Source organism: Tiliqua scincoides, chromosome 6 (assembly GCF_035046505.1).
Source record: "Tiliqua scincoides isolate rTilSci1 chromosome 6, rTilSci1.hap2, whole genome shotgun sequence".
Lineage (NCBI taxonomy): Eukaryota > Metazoa > Chordata > Lepidosauria > Squamata > Scincidae > Tiliqua > Tiliqua scincoides.
The window spans coordinates 54,187,700-54,207,856 of NC_089826.1; the positions used below are offsets into that span (position 1 = coordinate 54,187,700).

Here is a 20,157-nt window from a genome sequence, read left to right on the forward strand (position 1 = left end):
ACGGTGGAGTCGGACCCACCTTCAATCTCTACTTTGCTGGATTCTATCCCTTCCTTAACATAAAGGGCCACCCCACCTCCAACGCGCCCCTCCCTGTCCCTCCTGTAGAGTTTATAGCCCAGGATTGTAGTATCCCACTGATTCTCCGCATTCCACCAGGTTTCCGTTAAGTCCACTATGTCGTATGTTTTCCCTTGTCACCAGACATTCCAGTTCTTCCATCTTTGCTTGGAGACTTCAGGCATTTGCATAAAAGCATTTATACACGGAATGCCCCAGGATGGGCTGTTTATTAGCTCCTTTATCCCTGAATCCTCTCATTGTGCCAAACTGTCTATTACATCCCATCACGCTACCATTCCCAATTTCTTCTTCTACTGTCTTTACCTTGTTGTTCTCTAACCTCCCCATCCTCGTTCCATAGGTATGAGGAGTCCCGAACCAGATGCCCCTCAGCTCCTGGCGGCCTTCCCCCAGGGATCAGTTTAAAAACTGCTCTGCCACCTTTTTAATGTTATGTGCCAGCAGTCTGGTTCCATTCTGGTTCCAGTGAAGCCTGTCCTTCTTGTACAGGCCCTGCTTGTCCCAAAACGTTCCCCAGTGCCTAACAAATCTAAACCCCTCCTCCCTACACCACCTTCTCATCCACGCATTGAGACCCCTGATCTCCGCCTGCCTAGCTAGCCCTGCACATGGAACAGGTAGCACTTCAGAGAATGCTACCTTTGAGGTCCTGGCTTTCAGCTTCCTACCTAATAGCCTAAATTTGGCCTCCAGGACCTCCCGGCTACGCTTGCCTACGTTGTTGGTGCCGACATGCACCACAACCACTACCTCCCACAACGGCCACCCCACCTCCAACATGCCCCTCCCTGTCCCTCCTGTAGAGTTTATAGCCCGGGACTGCGGTATCCCACTGGTTCTCCGCATTTCACCAAGTTTCCATTATGCCTACTATGTCAATGTTTTCCCTAGAACCAGACATTCCAGTTCTCCCATCTTTGCTCGGAGACGTCAGGCATTTGCATAAAAGCATTGTTGAGTGTTAGGTGCCAAGGGCTGAATATGCTCAACACTCAGTTGAAGGACTTCTTAAGCACAGAAAAGCATTGCTGTGTCTTCTCACTTGACAGTTGGATTATTCCTTTGAATTGACACAGTTTATCTGCAGCTATTATTTCACTCTCTTACTGCTTGGATATATATCTTGAGAACAGGTTTTGTGCATCTGACTGCTGTGCCAAGGACCTTTGATGCTTCCACTGCAGCTGATCTAAAACAAGGCCAGTAGCTAAACTTGTTTTAAAACTATTGTAGCTCAATATTAGAGAGGCCTCATTATTTCTTGGCCCAGTTTAAGTCTACACTTGGGTTTGAACCTGAAGTGTATAACCTGTATACAGTATATCTGAAACTGCTCCCCTAATAGTAGTCTGAAGACTACTACTTAAGAGTAGTCAGTATTGCACTACTCAATTGCACTGTCAATTGCACTTTTCTGGGCCATAGCAACCAGGACCAAAATGAGGTTCATCCATGTAATGCAGAACATAACCCTGGGTATAGATACAAAAATACTGATTTTTGTTCACATTGATTGGTCATCAAAGAGACTGCACCATAGTATGTTTTGCATTCTCCTCTCTCCCTTTTGAGAACAAGAGGTAGGGTGAGGCGTGAAATTTAGAACACTGTGGGTACAATCCTAGCCCCTTATGTCAGTGCTTTCCAGCACTGGCATAAGGGCAATGCAGCTCTGAGGTAAGGAAACAAACATTCCCTTACTTTGATTAGGCCTCCATGAGTGACACCCAACTGCAGGATGCAGCATATGTCCCATTGACACTGCTATGCCAGTGCTGGAAATCACTGACATAAGGGATTATAGGATTGCGCTCAAAATGTAACATGCATTCAAGTATTGTTAGTCCAGTATCTCAGCTTTTAGTTGAGTTGAGTGAATTACAAACAAACTGGTGAACACAGATGGAAGGCTAGATAGCCAAGCATTCTGCTGCATTTGGTCAAATATTGGGTTCTCTGTTTTCAGAAGTTAAACACAGCAGAAACTGTTGGCAGGTTTATGAAATTCTCCACAACCATAAAGACTAGAAATGTATGATATGATCTCTTCTGTTTTAAAGGAGCGCTGATAGCTATTCTTGCAAGTTTACTGAAAATTGCTTTAATAAAAATAAAATTGCCTCCAATCCAGATATGTCTTAGGGCTAAACTAGATGTGGCAGTTGGTCACATGACTGATTTTTTCCCCCCCATGTTATGGATGGATGTTCAGGGAGTTTTTTTAATGAAAAAAGGACCTAGGCTTCTAATAAAAGAATTATTTTAATAAGCGAAAGATGGGGATCTGTCGAATCCTTTGTGGGGATTTCTTTTGAGCCCCTAAAAAACACATGCATGCTACTGAATTTCTACTCTGGAAAGGGGTGAGTGGTCTTAATGGCTGCATTGCATTCAAAAAACAAAAGTGAGGGCAAAGAATCATGCAGTGTTTCATTTGGGCCTTAGCTGGAATTCCAAAACTTTAACTGAACATAGGAAACTGCCTTCTAGTGAGCCAGACTACTGATCAGTCTAACTCAGTGTCATCTATCCTGACTATCCATGGCTCTTCATGTTTCATACAGGGATCTTTCTGAGCCCCACCTGGAGATGCCAGAGATTGAACCAGAGACATTCTGCTTGCAACATGTGAGCTATGGCCCCATCCTCACATTAGGCTGCAAACAGAGCTACAAATTCAAAAAATTGTTATAAACATCTTATTAAACCACTAATAAAGCTTTATAATTTCTGTCAGCTACAATTACCTGTTACTACTTTATGTAAAAGACATTTTTTGCTCAGATTCACATCATACAAATTCACGTCATACAAATTAATTGGTTATATTTTCTCTCTTAGATCTCCTGCGATGGCAGGTGGATTATTTGCTATCGAACGTGACTTCTTTTTTGAACTGGGTCTCTATGATCCAGGTCTGCAGATTTGGGGTGGTGAAAATTTTGAAATATCTTACAAGGTAAACCAGAGACTTGATTCACATGCTTTCCTAAAACAGGTTTAATAAAAGAATCAATTTTTAAAGTGACTCTCTTTCAGCCTAGTTCTGGACTCTGTTTTAAATCGTCCAGGGTCTGACATGTCAGTCACTTTCCCATTATTCACTCTTAGTTAGTATTGTGCCAACAGATGTGTCACACTGCATTTCTGTACTCAGTTATAGTTCATTCCTCTGTTAAAGTTCTTTAAAGTGTTGGAAGTCTCTTTTGGAAGCTTAACTCTTTTAAGCTTCCAAAAGCACAAGACAGATAGTAGCGTTTTCTGGACCCAAAGAGTCAAGAAGGAAATGCGAGCAGTTCACATTTTTACAATACCCAAGAAGCACACTGGGGAAACAAGAGACCCACTGAAAATAAGCAATGCTAGGTAGGCTAATAATGGCTAGACCAGTGGTTCTCAAATTGGTGGGTCGCAACCCACCAGCTTGTGTAAAGCTTACCCGTCCCCTTTAGGGGCAGGGGAAGGGGGGGAGATAGCGACACAGTCCCCAGGTTTGCATTGTTAACAGGGGTGAAAGGGGGCTATTTTTACTTACTGGGGGCTGCTGGCCGCTGCAGGAGATGTGGGGAGTCCTGAACTGCCCTCCACAGGGCTCCCCGATGCTTAGAATGTTGACGTAAAATGTTGAGAAAAACCGGTCGCCAAGCAACAAGGAAGTGCTTAGCAACTGATTTTTCTCAATATTCTAACATTCTACTTCAACGTTCTAAGCATTGGGAAGCCCTGTGGAGGGCTGCTTGAGGTTTCCTTCAACTCCTGCAGCTGCCAGAAGCAATCCGTAAGTAAAAAATAACCCCTTTACTGGCCATTAGCGATGCGATCCTAGGGATCACGTCACTGCTCTAGCCCCTCCCCAGCAAAGACTTGCTTAGGGCAGTGTTTCTCAAACTGTAGGTCAGGACCCACTAGGTGAGTCGCGAGCCAATTTCAGGTGGGTCATTTCAATATTTTTAATATATTAGATTTGATGCTACCATGGTATGTGACTGCACTTGGGTAAATGTTACAGACCTGTACTTTTAACAAGGTACTATGTATATTTTAACAATGATAGTAAATGGGACTTACTCCTGGGTAAGTGTGGGTAGGATTGCAGCCTAGGATTTTTTAAAATTTTCCTGTTTGATGACATCACTTCCGATCATGACATCACTTCCGGTGGATCCTGACAGATTCTGGCTAAATCCGGTACTAAATGTGTGAGAACCACTGGCTTAGGGAGTAAAACTCTCCCTAAGTTTGAGAACCACTGGGTTAGACAATGAAGGACTGCAACTTATGCAATATTAGAACTTTCTATTGACGTTCCAAAAACCCATTAGTGAATATAATTCCTTTTTACGTGTGTTTAGTCCTTTTTCTTCCATTTGTAGATTTGGCAGTGTGGAGGGAAGCTGCTTTTTGTCCCTTGTTCTCGTGTTGGACATATTTATCGTCTCCAGGGATGGCAAGGAAATCCACCTCCGGCATATGTTGGATCATCTCCTACTCTAAAGGTGAGTTCTGTGTCTTCTAAATAAGCCACTGTGGTTCAGTTGCTGAATTGATTCTAGACAAAATTCACTTCTTCTCTCTCTCAAGTAATCATTCAGTGCTCTCTCAAAGTACAATGGGCCCACCTTTTCATGGGCTGAGCATACACATATTTGATTATGCATGGATGCTGAGCCCGTAGCAGAGACCTCCTGGCCATGACCTCAGAGACCTCCTGGCCATGACCAGAAGTGCCTTCCAGTCACATATGAGAGGTCTTCTGAGGTGTGGAGCGGCCACACACAACTTCCACGTGCCTCAGAAAGTCTCCCAGATACTACAGAAAGGCTCTTCTGGTTTGCTGGAGCAGGCCTTGCTGCCCTGACAGATTTCACTATCCATGTAATTTGCTATCCACAGGGGATCCTGGATTGGCCCACTGTATTTTTTTTTAACAACAAATCAATGAACTCTTCATTCTAATTACTGTTGTCCATTTAGTTGGATGAAAAATGTAACTTCTTTGAAAACTCTATCTGTAAGCAAGTTTTCTTTGGTAAAAAGTTAAACATAATATTATCCATGTCTACAGAACCATAGGCAAATGTCTAAGTGACTTGGGGCCTGGCTTTAAGGGCTGTACAATCTTGCTATCCTAACTTTTAAAATGTATTACAATTGACCCTCATTATCCATGGGAGTTCCATTCCAGGAACCCCTGCGGATAAGGAAATCTGCAATGTTGAAATCTGCGAATTTCGCCCCCCCCCGTCCCAGCTATGCTCTGGTGGGGTCTAGAGGCCCTTCTAAGGTCTGCAGAGACCACCCGTGGCCTCTGTGAGCCTCAGAATGACAATTTGGGCTAAAAAAAACTACTTTTGGTTTTATGATAACCAGTCACTTCATGTTTTACAATAAAAGTAGCATTCTTTTGGCCCGAACTGCCATTCTGAAGTCTACAGAGGCTGCGGGTGGTTACGCATGGCTCTGCAGACCTCAGAAGGCCTTTGGACCGGATCAGAGCACAGCTGCAGTTGGGTTCAGAGGCTTGGGGAGGGCCTTTGGCATCCACGGATTATGAAATCAGCAGATACAGAACCAGCTGATAACACGGGCCTCCTGTAGTAGTTTCAGGTAACCTACAGACTGAACTTAACTTATTTCTGAGAGTATCTTATTTTTAAAGAGAAACATTTATAATACTGGTGTCTTATTTAAAAATGATTAAATGGGTAGATTACATAAGTTTTGAGATCCTTTTTTAATTTTCTGGAGTTCAAAACTTTGGGAGCAACGTCTCTCTGCACCTCTCTCCAAAAGATAGCAGGGAACACATTAAGTGATTGGTAAGGTAAATTTAGTCTTATAAAATGTATGCAATGATTTTGTCTTTTCACAGAACTATGTCAGAGTTGTGGAAGTTTGGTGGGATGAATATAAAGATTATTTCTATGCTAGTCGTCCGGAGACAAAAGCCCTAGCCTACGGTGATATATCTGACTTGAAGAAATTTCGTGAAGATCACAAATGCAAAAGTTTCAAATGGTTCATGGAAGAAATAGCTTATGATATAACATCCCACTATCCATTACCACCTAGAAATGTGGAGTGGGGAGAGGTGAGCATGTCTAATATCACTGCAAACTCCTATGTAGAATTAGCATATCCACATATAATATGCTTAAAACTTTTGGTTTATTGAGTGTTAAGCAGATGTTATCTTATGGCATATCATTTATTACTGTCATATTGCTTTATTTTGAATTGATTAGAGCAACATTTCTCAAACTGTGGGTCAGGACCCACTAGGTGGATCTTGAGCCAGTTTCAGGTGGGTTCCCATTCATTTCATTATATTTTTAATATATCAGACGATGCTAGTATGGTATGTGTCAGCATTTGGGGAAATGTTGGAGATCTGTACTTTTAACAGGCTTCTATGTCTCGGTTTTTTACAATGATAGTCAATGGAGCTTACTCCATTGTGGATAAGGGTGGATAGGATTGTAGCCTTTGGGAAATTTTTTAAAAACAGATCAGCAACTACTTGGGAGGGCTAGGAGGGTTCTTCTTTATTTTAAACAAATTTTTAAACTTATATTTATTGTAAATTTTTACTTAATTTTGGTTTTGTTGTATGGAGGGTGTTTCTAGCCATGACATCACTTCCAGTGGAACCTGACAGATTTTCATTCTAAAAAGTGGGTCCCAGTGCTAAAAAGTCTGAGGACCACTGGATTAGAATAATGCAAATAAGGTGCTAGAGTTGCTGCTACTGGGCAGCATCCTGACAAGCACTTCGTTGCCAGGAGCTCTCCCTGCAAATTGAAGTTTCCTTCATGAGGAGAAGGCATTCCTGAGGGTGGAAGCACTAGTGGGGCTGCCACCCAGTGTTCATTTGTGTGAACGTTAGCAACACATACTTACTCTCTTTTGGTTTTGCGTGCACTCAAAAGTTTTAAGCCACTTAAAATACCTAATTGAAAAGCGCAACTCATTCACAATACACCTCTAGAGCATTTATTGTGCTAAATATTTATTCTGGGATACTTTTGAAGAAGAAGGAAACTTGGCTTCAGTTTATTCCAGGGGTGTCCAAAGTTTTTGGCAGGAGGGCCGCATCGTCTCTCTGACACTGTGTCAGGGGCCAGGGAAAAAAAGAATTTACATTTCAAATTTGAATAAATTTACATGCATTTACATAAATGAATATATTAAAGATGAACTTATATGAATGAATGAAGGTCTTGCAATAGCTCAAGGCCTATAAAAGACCTTGCACAATGCAAGGTTGGCCTTTCCTTTTCTGCCACTACTGCATCACAGATGTGAAACAGCAACCAGTGGAGGGAGCCCTCATCTCACAGCTCACGCGAGAGGTCAAACAGTTGCCCTCAAGCTGAGAGCAGTTGCATCGGGCCAGTGTGGGCTCCAACAAATCACCAGAGGTTCATTGAAGACTGGGAGCTTTCTGAGGGCGCAATTGAGAGGCCTCAAGGGCCGCAAGTGGCCCCAGGGCCAGGGTTTGGGCACCCCTGGTTTATGCTATTGTAAATCCATAGTCTCTTTTTTTATCTTTCCAGCTTTGGAAGCATGACTGGACTTGGGGGTCAACTAGGTCAGGAACTGGTCCCTCTGACCAGGCTGATCCCTGAATCCTTTGTGGTGGTACTAGTGTTCTGTGTGCTATCAGAGGGTGCCAGGGAGGGGGCAATGCAGTACCCAGGGCCTCAGCAACCTGGCACTGATTGAAATTGGAATCTTTGAATGCAAGGTGCAAGGGAGTGGCAACAGGATACAAGTACAGGTAGAGCCTATTTATCTGCGTTAGTTCCATTCCGTGACTCCTGTGATTAACAAAAAACGCGTTGTGCTGAGTCCATAGAGTTAGAGTCCATAGAGCAAATAGGTTGCACCTTGACACTTCCGGTTGGAAGGAAACTAAGGCAGCTGTTCTCAATTCCCTCCCCTCCCCACTCAGCCCTCCTGTTGCCAGCTGTCCTGCTTCTTTCACAGTTGGAATGGTGAGCTTGCTTGGGAAGCCTCTGTGTCCCAGGCAGCCTCCCAATAGCGCTGCAGGTTCTTCTCCTCCTCCTCTTCGCTGCTGCCACTCCTGCAATCCTCCCAACCACCATCATGGAAACTCCTCTGCCCCGGAGCATTCTGGGACTTGTAGTCCAGTTCTCTGCTCACTGTCACCTGTCTCTTCAAGGCTTCCCAAGAGCCTGCATCATCTGGGGTGGGGGGGAATTTGGCAAACACTCCCTGGGTTTTTTTAAGCAATCTCCTCTCCTCCCTCTCCTGAGTGCTCCCGGTTGCCAGCTGCCCAGCTTCTTTCACAGGTGGGATGCTGATTTTGTAAGAGTCCAGCCCTATGTGTTTCTACTCATGTTTCTTTGTGTTTCTATGTGTTCTACTCATAGAACACATGTGTTTCTATGTTTTCTACTCATGTTTCTATGTGTTTCTACTCATTCTACTCTATTCCAGTCAATGGGGCTTACTCCCAGGAAAGTTTGGAGAGGATTGGGGTGTAAATAGCATGCTTTGCTTGGTGGGAAGGCTTTGTGTTAGCCTGCACCATGGGGGGGGGGAGGGGAGAATTCAGCAAACACTACCTGGGTTCTTTAAAGCAATCCCCTCTTCTCTTTTAAAGCAATCCCCTCTGTTGCTAAGGCACCTGCCCCTGTGAGTGAGAGAGTGAGAGTGAGAGAGCTCCACCTCACTGCACATGTTCTGGCTACAGAGGTTCTTGCCCCCTTCAGCTTCTGCTGGCTCAGGGGCTCCAGGAATGTTACTGTTGCTTTGCAAGGGGAACCTCTTCCAGGGCTCCAGGGCTATTCCCTGCCTGGGCGAGGTGGAGCATTTTTGTAGTGTTTTGGGCTGCCTGGAAATGGATCGAGATGCCAGCGCAGGCAAAGGAGGCAAAGGTGCGTGTGACATTCAGTACCCCACCCCATTCGCATTGAGACAAATCCACAGATTAAAAAATCCATGGATAAATAGGCTGGGACCTGGTGAACTACTGCGAGGTGCAAGAAGCTGGACTAAATGGGCCCTTCTTATGTTCCAGTTCACCATGAGAGAACTGTGAGTTTCAAAGGGTCTTTTAAATCATGTAGAGCACGTAGATGCAGTATGACCAAATACCCTGCATAAATTAGGAAATATCATCCAAGTTACAGTACATTGAAAAAATAGAGAGCGGGAGCCAACAAGAACAAATAATATTTTTTTTCAGAAAAAGGATGGACTTGTTGAGCCATGCTACCTGCTAAAAGTGACTGAAAACTTCTTATGATTGCAATCTAACCTGTTCTAAGTGAGAAATTATAGTTCCATTTTATACTAATGCAGTTTTTTCCCTGCTGGCAACGTTATACTGTGCATACTTTTTAAAATTGTTTATCACATTGATAACAAGATGCCTCTGCACTACTGCAACTAGGAGTGTTCCACTTAAGAAACGTTATGACATAGAGAGAGAGAAGTAGAACAATTACAGTAAAAACTCATTTGTACTCTATTATGGAGCATAGTAAGCCGCCTTGGGCATTTGCTTCTGCATGGGAAAGGCGGGATATAAATCTCTCAAATGAATGAGCATTCTCAGAAAGCACAACAGCCCCACACATCACAGTGCTTTCCGTTCTGCCCTGCAGCCTCTGTTCTTTGCACCTGATCTTCCACCAGCCTCTCACTGGCCAGTCACTTTTGTCTCCTGTCGCCCCAGATGCCTCTGTGTTCCAATTTCCCAGGAGGCTTGGCTAGCTGGATGCTGCAAGACAGGGGGAAGAACAGGCGCGACAAACAGAGGCTGCCGCATGGAGCAGAAAGTGCCATGCAAGGACAGCTTTTTTGAACACAGCAGTCCATGGTTTGAAGACTACTGATTTAACACGTGCATACACTGAATACTGAGTCCTCTTTAGCAAAGCTTGTTTAATACTTGCCTAGGTAATATTGGGTATCATCCACACCAACAAAATGGTGCTGGGTCATTAGAAGTTGCTTTCTGCTAATTCATGGGGTCCTTGCTTGAGCAGAAAGCTCCTTCTGCACAGAAGCAGCTTCTGACTGTTGAGCTTGAGACAGTTGAGCAGCTTCTGACCTTCAACCAATTGTTCTTGTTGCTGTATCTGTGATTTTTTTCCCCCAAGGTGAAACATTGTGATCTTCAGTGTGTGACTAAGCCAGAAATAAGTTAACCGCAATCTGCAGTTAAAATATGGGTGAACCTGATGGAATCTTATTTGGGCACCAAGGGGGAGAGAGCATAATGGGCTTTGGGAGCTGTTATTTATGATCGTGGCAGTTGAAAAGATCCAGTAAAGGTTAAAGTACATTGATAATGAGATGATTTGGTGGTTGTCTTAAGACATGGGTATTGAAAGATTGAATTTTGAATTTAGGCTAGCAGTCTAAATGCATTCATAACTAGAATGAAAACAAAAATGTTGGATGTTTTAAAAATAGAGCTAGCAATCACAGCCAAGTCGATTGTGCTCTTCACAGTTATATATAATCAGCCACTAACAATTGCCAAGTATACACAGTGAATCACATTAAATAGAAGCAGTCTCCTGAAGAAGGTGAGAGAATTACCTTTTCTGTGTGAATGCTGTTCTTTTAGTGTAGGAAAATTCCTGCCTGCAGGAGATGATTCACTCAGAATAATCCCCTCTTTCTTTGCTTGCAAGATTGTGTTGTGTAGGTCATACATCATGCAGCAAACTTTTTATTTTTTTTTAAATAAAAAATGTCTTGGGTAGGGCCATCTTGCTGGGGGGAAGTTTTGAAATAGCTCTTTTTAAGTATTATTTTGCTTTATTTCTTTTCTTCCACTCCCATCATGGTATTGAATATAAAAAGCTATTTCTTGTGAACGATGGTAGTCGGCTGCTGAGATTATTAGGCCAGTTTTGTTTCATTGCCAAAAGAGAGTATAAATACTGTTTAGTAAAAGCAGAACTGACTTGTGCATTCACTTGTAAGGCAAGATGCGTGCACAGAATTCCATTTCATAGAACTTGATTTCCTATCTTTCATTCCAGTTCAGTTATATCCTTCTCTAGATGCATACAAGGGTGATCTTGCCATGTACTTATACAGGAGAATTGTGAGCTTTTCTCTGTATCTTTTAATATAGTATTTTTGTACACTTGAACACACTGAGCTGATGCTTTAGTGAGGAGTTTGTTGATTCAGAAATATTTCTGCACAGCCACACATTCCTTTTTCCCCCAGCCAAATTCCTGTATCTTTCTAATCTTGTGTGTTTCAGATTAGAGGCTTTGAGACTGCTTACTGCATAGACAGTATGGGACACACCAATGGGGGTTTTGTGGAACTTGGACCATGTCACCGAATGGGAGGAAATCAAGTAAGTGACCTCAATGCAAGTTGTTTTGAATGCCAAAATATCATTGTAAGTATTTGTGAATTTCTTTTTGCTGCAAAAAGTTTTAAATTGTTAGAAGCATAACCGCAAACTAAAGCAACCCTCCAACTCAAAAGTGCTGGAAATTGGAATGTGTGTAAAGGTTACTGCTAATTTTTCACAATAATATTGTAGTTGCTATGCTCTCTAGTCATACTTCTGTAATAATCCATGTGTCAAATTGTGCCTCCTTCCTCTTTGTATGAAGATTCAAAAATATATTTGATGTTTTTCACCACTGTCAGTGAAGTAGATGTTCTGTCTGGAAATAGATACTGTATCTAGAATCCCCTTAATAAAATGCACATTAACACAAAGGCATTTCTTGTTTTTTACAAGTTAATAAAAGGAATCTGTGATGTCCAAACATTATACATGAACCCAACAATTTGTTTCTTTTTGCCACTAAATAACTGCAAAACACTCTTGCTTTCAATATATTACTTTCTTAATTCTTAAAGCAAAAGACAAATAAACTGATAAGTTGCATACTGTTTGGAAGCACTAATATTTGTGCAGTGTCAGTTTACTCTTTTAGCATTCCTTTACAGTTATTGGTATACAATATTTTAAGTAAGTTTTTTTCTCCTCTCAGCTGTTCCGAATCAATGAAGCCAACCAGCTCATGCAGTATGACCAGTGCTTGACTAAAGGACCTGATGGATCAAAAGTTATGATTACACATTGCAATCTGAATGAATTCAAGGAATGGCAGTACTTCAAGGTATCTGATGTACTATGATCTGCATTTGCATCCTCTTTAGGAGTCCAGGGAACCTGTGTGTGTGTGTGTGTGTGTGTGTGTGTGTGAGAGAGAGAGATTAACGTCAAATCTTACCTTTTTGACTCTTGGTAATGGAGATGCAGTAGCTTGGAGGGTATCTGGAAAAGGTGTTAAATGATAGAGGGGGTGGGGTGGGGTAACGTGGTTGTTCTTTTTAACAAAGCCAGGATAGAAATTGTCTGGCAGCCACTATGGAGAGATGAAAATATGTATTCTTGCTGACATATTGTGATCTTCCCTTCCATAGATTAGTCAGGAAGTCTGTAAAGGGCTTAATTGAGTCTTGGAAGTTGTGAAATAAGTTATAAAGTGACTTTGCACTTGAGCAAGGTAAATTTCTTTCACCACTAATAGTTTTCCCACATCTACAAAAATTAGAGATCATAAGAGAACCTCATATCTCCTCTTAAGTCACAACCTAGACTTAAAAAAAAGTTTTTTCCAGCCTGCATGGTTTTACCATGGTACATCTCATTTTGAATTTGATTTTACATGACCCTCATGTTGTTCTCTTAGTTTTCTAATTCAGAAGGAAATTGTCTGGTTTTTTTAACGCCCAGATATTTAAAGTTTTAACCTTCCCTTAATATAATTTATTTTAAAAATAAGCAAGTAGCTTGATCAGTTAAGTCTCTTTGGGTACAGTCCTAACCAACTTTGCAGCACTGACTTAGCTGCAATGCATCCCCAAGGTAAGGTAACAAACATGCCCTTACCCTGACTCCCCACACTGCAGGATGCAGTGCACTCCACATTGGCACAGCTATGTCAGTGCTGGAAAGTTGGTTAGGATTGCACCCTTTGAAACATTCAATACAGAGTTCTCAAACCATTGCTCTGGCATATGTTGCATTTGTTTTAGTGAGTCATGCAATGGTGCTTGTTAATATAACATTACTTCTTCCTGCTCTCTAGGAAGTCCCGCTTTTATGGATTCTTTGTACCTACAGAACCAACCTCAGGTTCATTTTAGGGCAATGTTTCTCAACATTTGTCCCCCGCTGTACCACTTCACACAGTCCACCTATTTGAAGTACCACCAGAAGTAACTGGCAACTGGGTCATCATCAGTTATTTCCTGTTGCCACATTGCCGGATGCAATGTGATAAACACCAATAAATGCTCAAGGGAGACAGGAGAGCTTTTTAGAGCATGCGCAAAGTGCATGCTGGAGCTCTGCCTGCTAAGCTGAGCCTCCAACTGCTACTTATTGCATTGCATTGCTGATTTCCCTGCCAAGGGACGGAGGTCTGGGGATCCTGCAAGTACCACTGGGCACCACTTTTAAGTTCCACTGGTGGTATGAGTATCACTGGTTGAGAAATACTGTTCTAGGGTTCTGGCATTGGAGCCCTGTAACCTGTTTACATATGTATGCCTTGAAAAGTGGGATATGTGCCTTCCGACATGCATGTTTTCCAACTATCAAGTTGGCAACAGCTTAGGCTGTGGTTGGCCTGGGTGCACAAGCTTCCATTCTTCCGTGAACTTTAAGCCACTTTTTCTTACATAAGCAATTGTTTGTTTTGTTCTTTTAATATTAATTAAACATTGTCATTTTTGTAGTCCCCACAATAGACTAGCATAGTTGTTGCTTAATATAACTTGAGGAGGAACAAAAAGCAGACTCTTGCCTACATTGCCAAAGTCACCAGACAGAAGTGAAAGCATTTTTCTGCATCTATTAGCTACTATCCAAATTCATTTGCAGGCAATATTTTGTCTGCAACGTTTATGAATGCCCTAGTGTTAGTGTTCCTTTTTGCATGCAAATATGTTTGAGCAACTAATAGATATGGGACAGAAGCTCTGTCAATGATTCACAGAGCTGCGTAGTCTCCAGGAAGGGCCTTGCACTAGTACAGAGGAATTTGTTTTTCTTCTCTAAGTAGCTGCCTGCCATGCCTTATCGCAAATTGCTGGTGAAATTCACACCAATTGAAAAAGCTGGTTGCTATGTGGAATTGGCAGTCTGTTCCAATCAAATTTAAAGTCTTCTTGGCATCGCATACGGTAACTGTTTTCACTAGGTGTACATATTCCCTCACCTCTTCAGGTAGCTTCCAGAGAGAACTTCTGTAATTAGAAATGTTCTTGCACAAGGTTTTTACACAAAGGAAGTTAACTCTGTTCAAAGTAGTCCTCTCTTCAGTTGCAAAATATGATGCAGCACCTTTTGAGCCTCCTCCAAAACCTTGTGGCACAGTCTGCAGTTTTTCTTCCACTAGCAGCTGTACAACACTGCAGAGCTGTATTGTGCCTAAAATTTCATCCACAAGAATCGCTGTGGTTGTTACGCTTGATCCATAAGTAAAACTACTTGTATGGCAAGTAATCAGAAAAGTAGTTTCAGAAAGACTTTAGACAGTGAAATAAAACAGATTACAGTACTTGAAAGTGGGCAATAATAGTTTTTTTCATTACTTTTGTTTTCCAGAATCTACATAGATTTACCCATATCCTTTCAGGGAAATGTTTGGACCGTTCAGAAGTTCTACACCAAGTTTTTATCTCAGAGTGTGAATCAAATAAAGCAACACAAAAATGGGAAATGAACAATATCCTTAGTGTGTAGAAGAAGAAACCCAAACCTACCTACTGAAAAGTTTAATTTGTATAGAACTGAAGATAGCCTGAAAACTGCTGCAACTATTAACTTTGTACAGCTGCAAGCCCAGAACCTCCTGATCTGGATGAAGGACATAGATGGACTGTGATAGATTTATCATCTGCAGTTAATGTTTACAAAACTGCTCTTACCTTAAACTTTATAGATGTTTACATCTCTTTGTTTTGTGTTAAGACTTTAGTTGATAATTTTAATGTGCTTTTGACTCTGTTCCTGTTTTACTGGAATAAAGTTAAAAGCACTGGCTTGGATCTGAAATAGCGTGAGGTTCCTTCCACTCTGCACAAGGAGTCTTTTCCACTCCTCTCTTCTGGCAGCAGCCCACATCCCACAATGAAAAGCCCTTCTTAATAAAAGGCCGAGGAATCTTCTGAAGTTGCTTTTCTAGATGCATCAAGGGGCTACAGCCAGTGGGAGAATTGACAACTTTCTCCTATGTGCATGTGGAAGTACCTTCCATGAGTGGGCGAACAGGGAGGGGGGAATGGAGGATTCAAGCAATTGACGTTGTCTTTGGGATTACACTCAGGGGTCTGCAGGCAGTTATTTTGTTTTTTACACTCACACTTGAAAAAGGTTGGATTAACCAGACTGCTATAATATGGTGATTACCAACCTGTTGTATGTTGTTTTTGTTTTTACATTCTACCAAGCACTGCCACAGGTTTTTAGCCAGGGTGGCCTTTTTTCACAGTCATGCTGCTTTTTTGGAAGGTAATTTTCAACGTATTGAGTGCCTCTTTAATTTTTTTCTCTATCGTTCACAAGAAAGTTTTGCCATAGTATGGATTTGTTGAGAAGTTTCCTGAATCAGGATGAGTTGGTACTGTCCACGTTATGGTTAAAAGAAAGTTATTGCCAACGTGATTATTGTATTTACTTATTTCAGATTGCTAAAGTAACCAACTGAGGCACAGGTCTTGCCAGGAATATTTTGTGAGGGACCCAAAATAGTGATGCTCTAACTTCATTGGAACCTTTTTGAAGAAGGTTATAGTTGGTATAGGGAGTAGCACTTAAATCCATGAACCACTTGTGTAAGGTAGCATAAAAGCAGCTTCTATATCTTCTTCTGTTCTGCAATATTAACCTGAAACTGAAATTTAGCACTATGTGATACATTTGGAAGTGTATCACACTGTGATACAGTGGAAGTCAGTACTCCAGATTACAAGTAAACACAGAGGCACTAACTTCCCTACTGTATCATGCCTTACAAAATGTTCTGTATATGTCAAAACTGAAATATGTCTGCAGCTGCACAATATAAAAGAGTAACATTTGTTTCAGGTCTTTACTTTTTTGTGCTAAATGGTTGTCAAATGAAGACGAACTGGCATGTTGTGTTTCAAAAACTTCAAATTGTTTGACAAGCAATCAGCATATAAAGGGATGTCCTTAGAAGAGTTCCATGTGTAGAGTAAAAATGGACAAAGGGGATCAACTTTTTGTTCTGTACAGCCTTCCAAAGTTCTCTCTTCTTCACTTGCTCTAGCAATTAAACAGCTGTTGAATCCTGGGATTTGCTTTGATATTTATGATGTTGTGATCTCAAATTACCAAACTGTGCCATAGCATGAGCAAAAAGCAAAGAAGAACATGAAGTAAATCTTTCATTTAAAAAAAAAATACACGTGAAACCAAGACCTATTTCTGCATTTAATTCTAAATTCAAAAGGAAAGTTTTGCCTAAATCCACCACAAATTTCAGTAGGATTAAACATAATTAGGAATAGAGCCCTGTGTGCAGTCATGCAATCCTAAATTTCATTTGAATCAATTGATAGGCATGCAATGCTGTTAAATTTTGAGCTGAAATAAAAGTGATTTGATTGTATAAATCTGACTCTCATTTAATCAGCTTCTAAAAAGTATAATGCAACACTAAGGCCAAATTCTTCCTTTAGGTGCAGACCAACATTTCATATAATATTTGTTGTAAACGGCATTTAAGGCCAGGTACGTAAAATTTAGGATTGTTTTCTTTTTTTTCAGACCTCCCTTTTAAAGGTGTGAATTATTAGATTAGGAAATAAGAGGAAGAAACAGAATAAGGGATAGTAAGGGTGTGGGTATGGGTGCATTTATTGTATGTATGAAAGATTCATTTTCTTTGTTAAGTAGAGGTTAATTTAATCACATTACTATGCATAAGTGAAAAATTGCACATAGATTGTGCAGGGGGTGTATGTGTTTAAATGGGTATTTGTGTGCAATTCCATTAAAATCCAAAACAGTATGTGAATATGTATTTTTAAACTCCAAATCTTTCAAGACAATATAAGCTGTTACTCTGACTTTTCCTACTGTAACCTGCTTTTAAAAAAGTAGTTCCCATATTCTTGCTTTGTAAGTTGATCACTATGCATTTCTACACATTTTATAAATTTGATTTATGCAGATTTTGATACACTGTATGTTTCTGTAAAGATTGTATAAATCTCCAGAGGTTTTATTAGGATAAATCTGGGAATCCTATGTATATTCTAATTCTGGGTTGCTTGTTTTTTAGGTGAGGAAAATAAAATATTTTAACTTGTGGGTTTATTATATACTTGTAGCCAAACTGATTTTTTTTATTAAAAAAATTTCATTGGTATGAATACACAGAAGTCAAATGGTTGTTAAAGTATCAGATCAATCTGAAGAGACAAACTGAGTTTAAGCAGCATATGGCGCTGATGCTGAAATAGTGGATCAGAGTTTTACTAGTGGGTCACAGGAGCCTTTCAGCAAAAGCTCAAGCTTTGAGGATTCAATTTCTAAGTCAAGCCTTTTTAAGGAAAACGAAAGGCAGCTTGCCACACCAGTGTTACCCTCTTAAAATACTACAGAATTTTTCTTTTTGTTCTTGTAGTAAATGAGTGAAGTAGTGTTTGGAGCTACAATGTCTAAGTGTCTGGAGGCCAAACATTTTTGGACCCCTTTTCTTTCTCCCCACACACCCATTCAGGTATGCTAGCACAAAAATGGTCTACACTTGACTAACTCAAATTCCTGGGATTATTTTCCAGAGCTAAATCTGGGAGAGAGCCTTTGCATTGGACCTCCATAACTGTGTGGAACAATTCTGCAAAAGAAACAACTGATCATGTACCACAGAATGTTTGTGTTGAATAATGCCTATGAAACAATACAAAAGGCTAATATGAACTCTTCCATAATTCACATCAAAGTACTGTGCAGATTGCCTCAAATGTAGTCCTGCAGTCAGAATTATTGAATGAATCAATTTCTTTAGGAATTGTGATTATTCATGGTTCCACTGGCCTAAAAAGCTTTGGTGCTTGACCTCTGAAGTTGGAATAGCATTAAACAGTTCTGTACCTTTACAGCTAAAAACTACATTTAGAGCTTTTCTAGTTAGGAGCTTTTAGATATTACCAATACATGGCAATGACAAGACTCAAACAGACCCATCCCATTAAAGCAAATTGTATTAGGGACACTATTTCATAATGCATTACGTACTTAATCTGTAAGCATATATTGCTGTATATTGCAAGAACCTCACTGTCACTCTAATCAAATCTAATACCAGCGCATATACCTGTTTTTGGTAAAAAAAAAAAACAAAAAAAAACTTTGTAATTCAGTTTTAAGGACAAGTTGGTCCTAATTTTTCCAAAAGATTGGAAAAGAATGCAAAGAATCAGGAAAAGACAGTCATGGGACTTCTGTAAATATTGAACAGAATTCCTCATGTAAAACTTGTGAAATGCAAATTTCTCATCTAAACCCAAGTGGCAGCTATATTCAACATTCCTAGTCTTTGGAGAACTATAGTCTCCTACGTTCAAGAGATTATATGACATAAGCCTGTAAATTACACTGCTTCTATGATTAGTATATTGATTACCTGTACCTTAGGACCAATTACAATTTATGGTTGGCAGCAAAAGATTGCCAAAGCACTATCCCCCTTAGTGCATAATATGCATAACTTTATCTTCCCCATTTATATGCCCCTTTTTTATTGTAATGATTTTCTCACCAATTTCCTGTAAACTGCTCTGGGAGCTCTGTCAGCTAAAGAAGAGTATATGTTTTCAATAAATATGTATGTATGCCTTTTGTATACGAGGGATCCATCCTTTCAGTCCTGGTTTTCATTTCCTTTTCTGACCCCACAGGAGGGAATATGTATTAGTCAAACTTAAGGCAGCGGTTCCCAAACAATTGAGACATATGATACCCTGGTGTGCTGCATTCACACAGCATGTGGCCCTGGGAAGTGATTGGCAATATCACCAGTCACTTCTGGGTTTGGAGGTCTGAAACACCTCCACAAACAGCAGTAAGAGGGCCAGGGCAGGTGGCTGAGCTTTTCCCAACATGTGGTTTTTGTGCACTGGAGTTCTTCCCACCAGGTCGAGCCTCCAACAGCTGTTTGGAGTGGTATAGACTCCCCCCTGAAATACTCAGGCAAGTACCTTGTGATGAGCCAGGGTGTCGTGACAAATTTTAGGAGCCGCTGACAGCAACTGTTACCCTGCACATACCCAATCTTGTCTGATCTTGGAAGCTAAGCAGGGTCAGGCCTGGTTAGTACTTGGGAGACCACGTGGGAATACCGGGTGCTGTAGGCTTAAACCAGTCTTTTGAGACTGACGGTTGCCAACCAATAGGAGCCGCTGACTTAAGTTTTGCCTCCAGCAGGTTAGTCTGATCAGTTTCATTTATACACCTAAATCCATAAAAGAATGGCAGTTGCTTCACATCTTCCTCCTGGCTATAAAAAATGGTGGTAAGTCAATAGATGAGCCAATAGCTTTCTATGGATCACTCAAGTACAGATCACAAACGACTGTCTTCATGTGGATGTGTATTGTATTCCCGAGGTCATTTCAAATGTGCAACACCTAGGTGGCACATTGCTTCAAGGGCAATCTAAAAGTTCCATGTGGGAAGTGTGATTTTAAAGCACCTCCACATATAGTTAAAAAAGCTTCCCCCCCATGGCTACAGCTTTAAGTTACTGCCCTGGGTAGAACTGGGGGGGGGGGTACAAACATCTCAGCACACTGTATGACCTACAGTAGTTAGGAACATTGATATTTTTATTTCATCTTAAGATACAGAAAGTTATCAAGAGTCCTAGAGTTTGAGGGTGGCTTCAATGCCATCTAGTTAAACCCCTGCTTAAAGAAGGAAAATCCTGTCTAGGATCAACTGCAAAATGTTCCCCTCAAGCCCCTGCTTTAAGACCTCCAGTATAGGAAAACTACATCTAACAGGCTTAAGCT

The 20,157-nt window shown here is 40.9% G+C and overlaps 1 protein-coding gene and 1 pseudogene across 2 annotated transcripts in view; both read left to right on the plus strand.

Moving 5' to 3' along the window:
• The window catches only part of GALNT7 (polypeptide N-acetylgalactosaminyltransferase 7), a 70,046-nt gene extending 52,585 nt beyond the window's left edge, over positions 1–17,461 (plus strand). For both annotated transcript variants that reach the window (XM_066631915.1, XM_066631914.1), the window contains exons 7-12: positions 2,926–3,043; positions 4,458–4,580; positions 5,957–6,175; positions 11,342–11,440; positions 12,093–12,221; positions 14,720–17,461. In XM_066631915.1, the coding sequence (XP_066488012.1) occupies positions 2,926–3,043; positions 4,458–4,580; positions 5,957–6,175; positions 11,342–11,440; positions 12,093–12,221; positions 14,720–14,857 (826 nt within the window). In that variant the 3' untranslated portion in view covers positions 14,858–17,461. The remainder of the gene's footprint in view (positions 1–2,925; positions 3,044–4,457; positions 4,581–5,956; positions 6,176–11,341; positions 11,441–12,092; positions 12,222–14,719) is intronic.
• A 1,923-nt stretch (positions 17,462–19,384) lies between these two features.
• On the plus strand, positions 19,385–19,500 carry LOC136656193 (5S ribosomal RNA; annotated as a pseudogene).
• Positions 19,501–20,157: the final 657 nt, after the last annotated feature.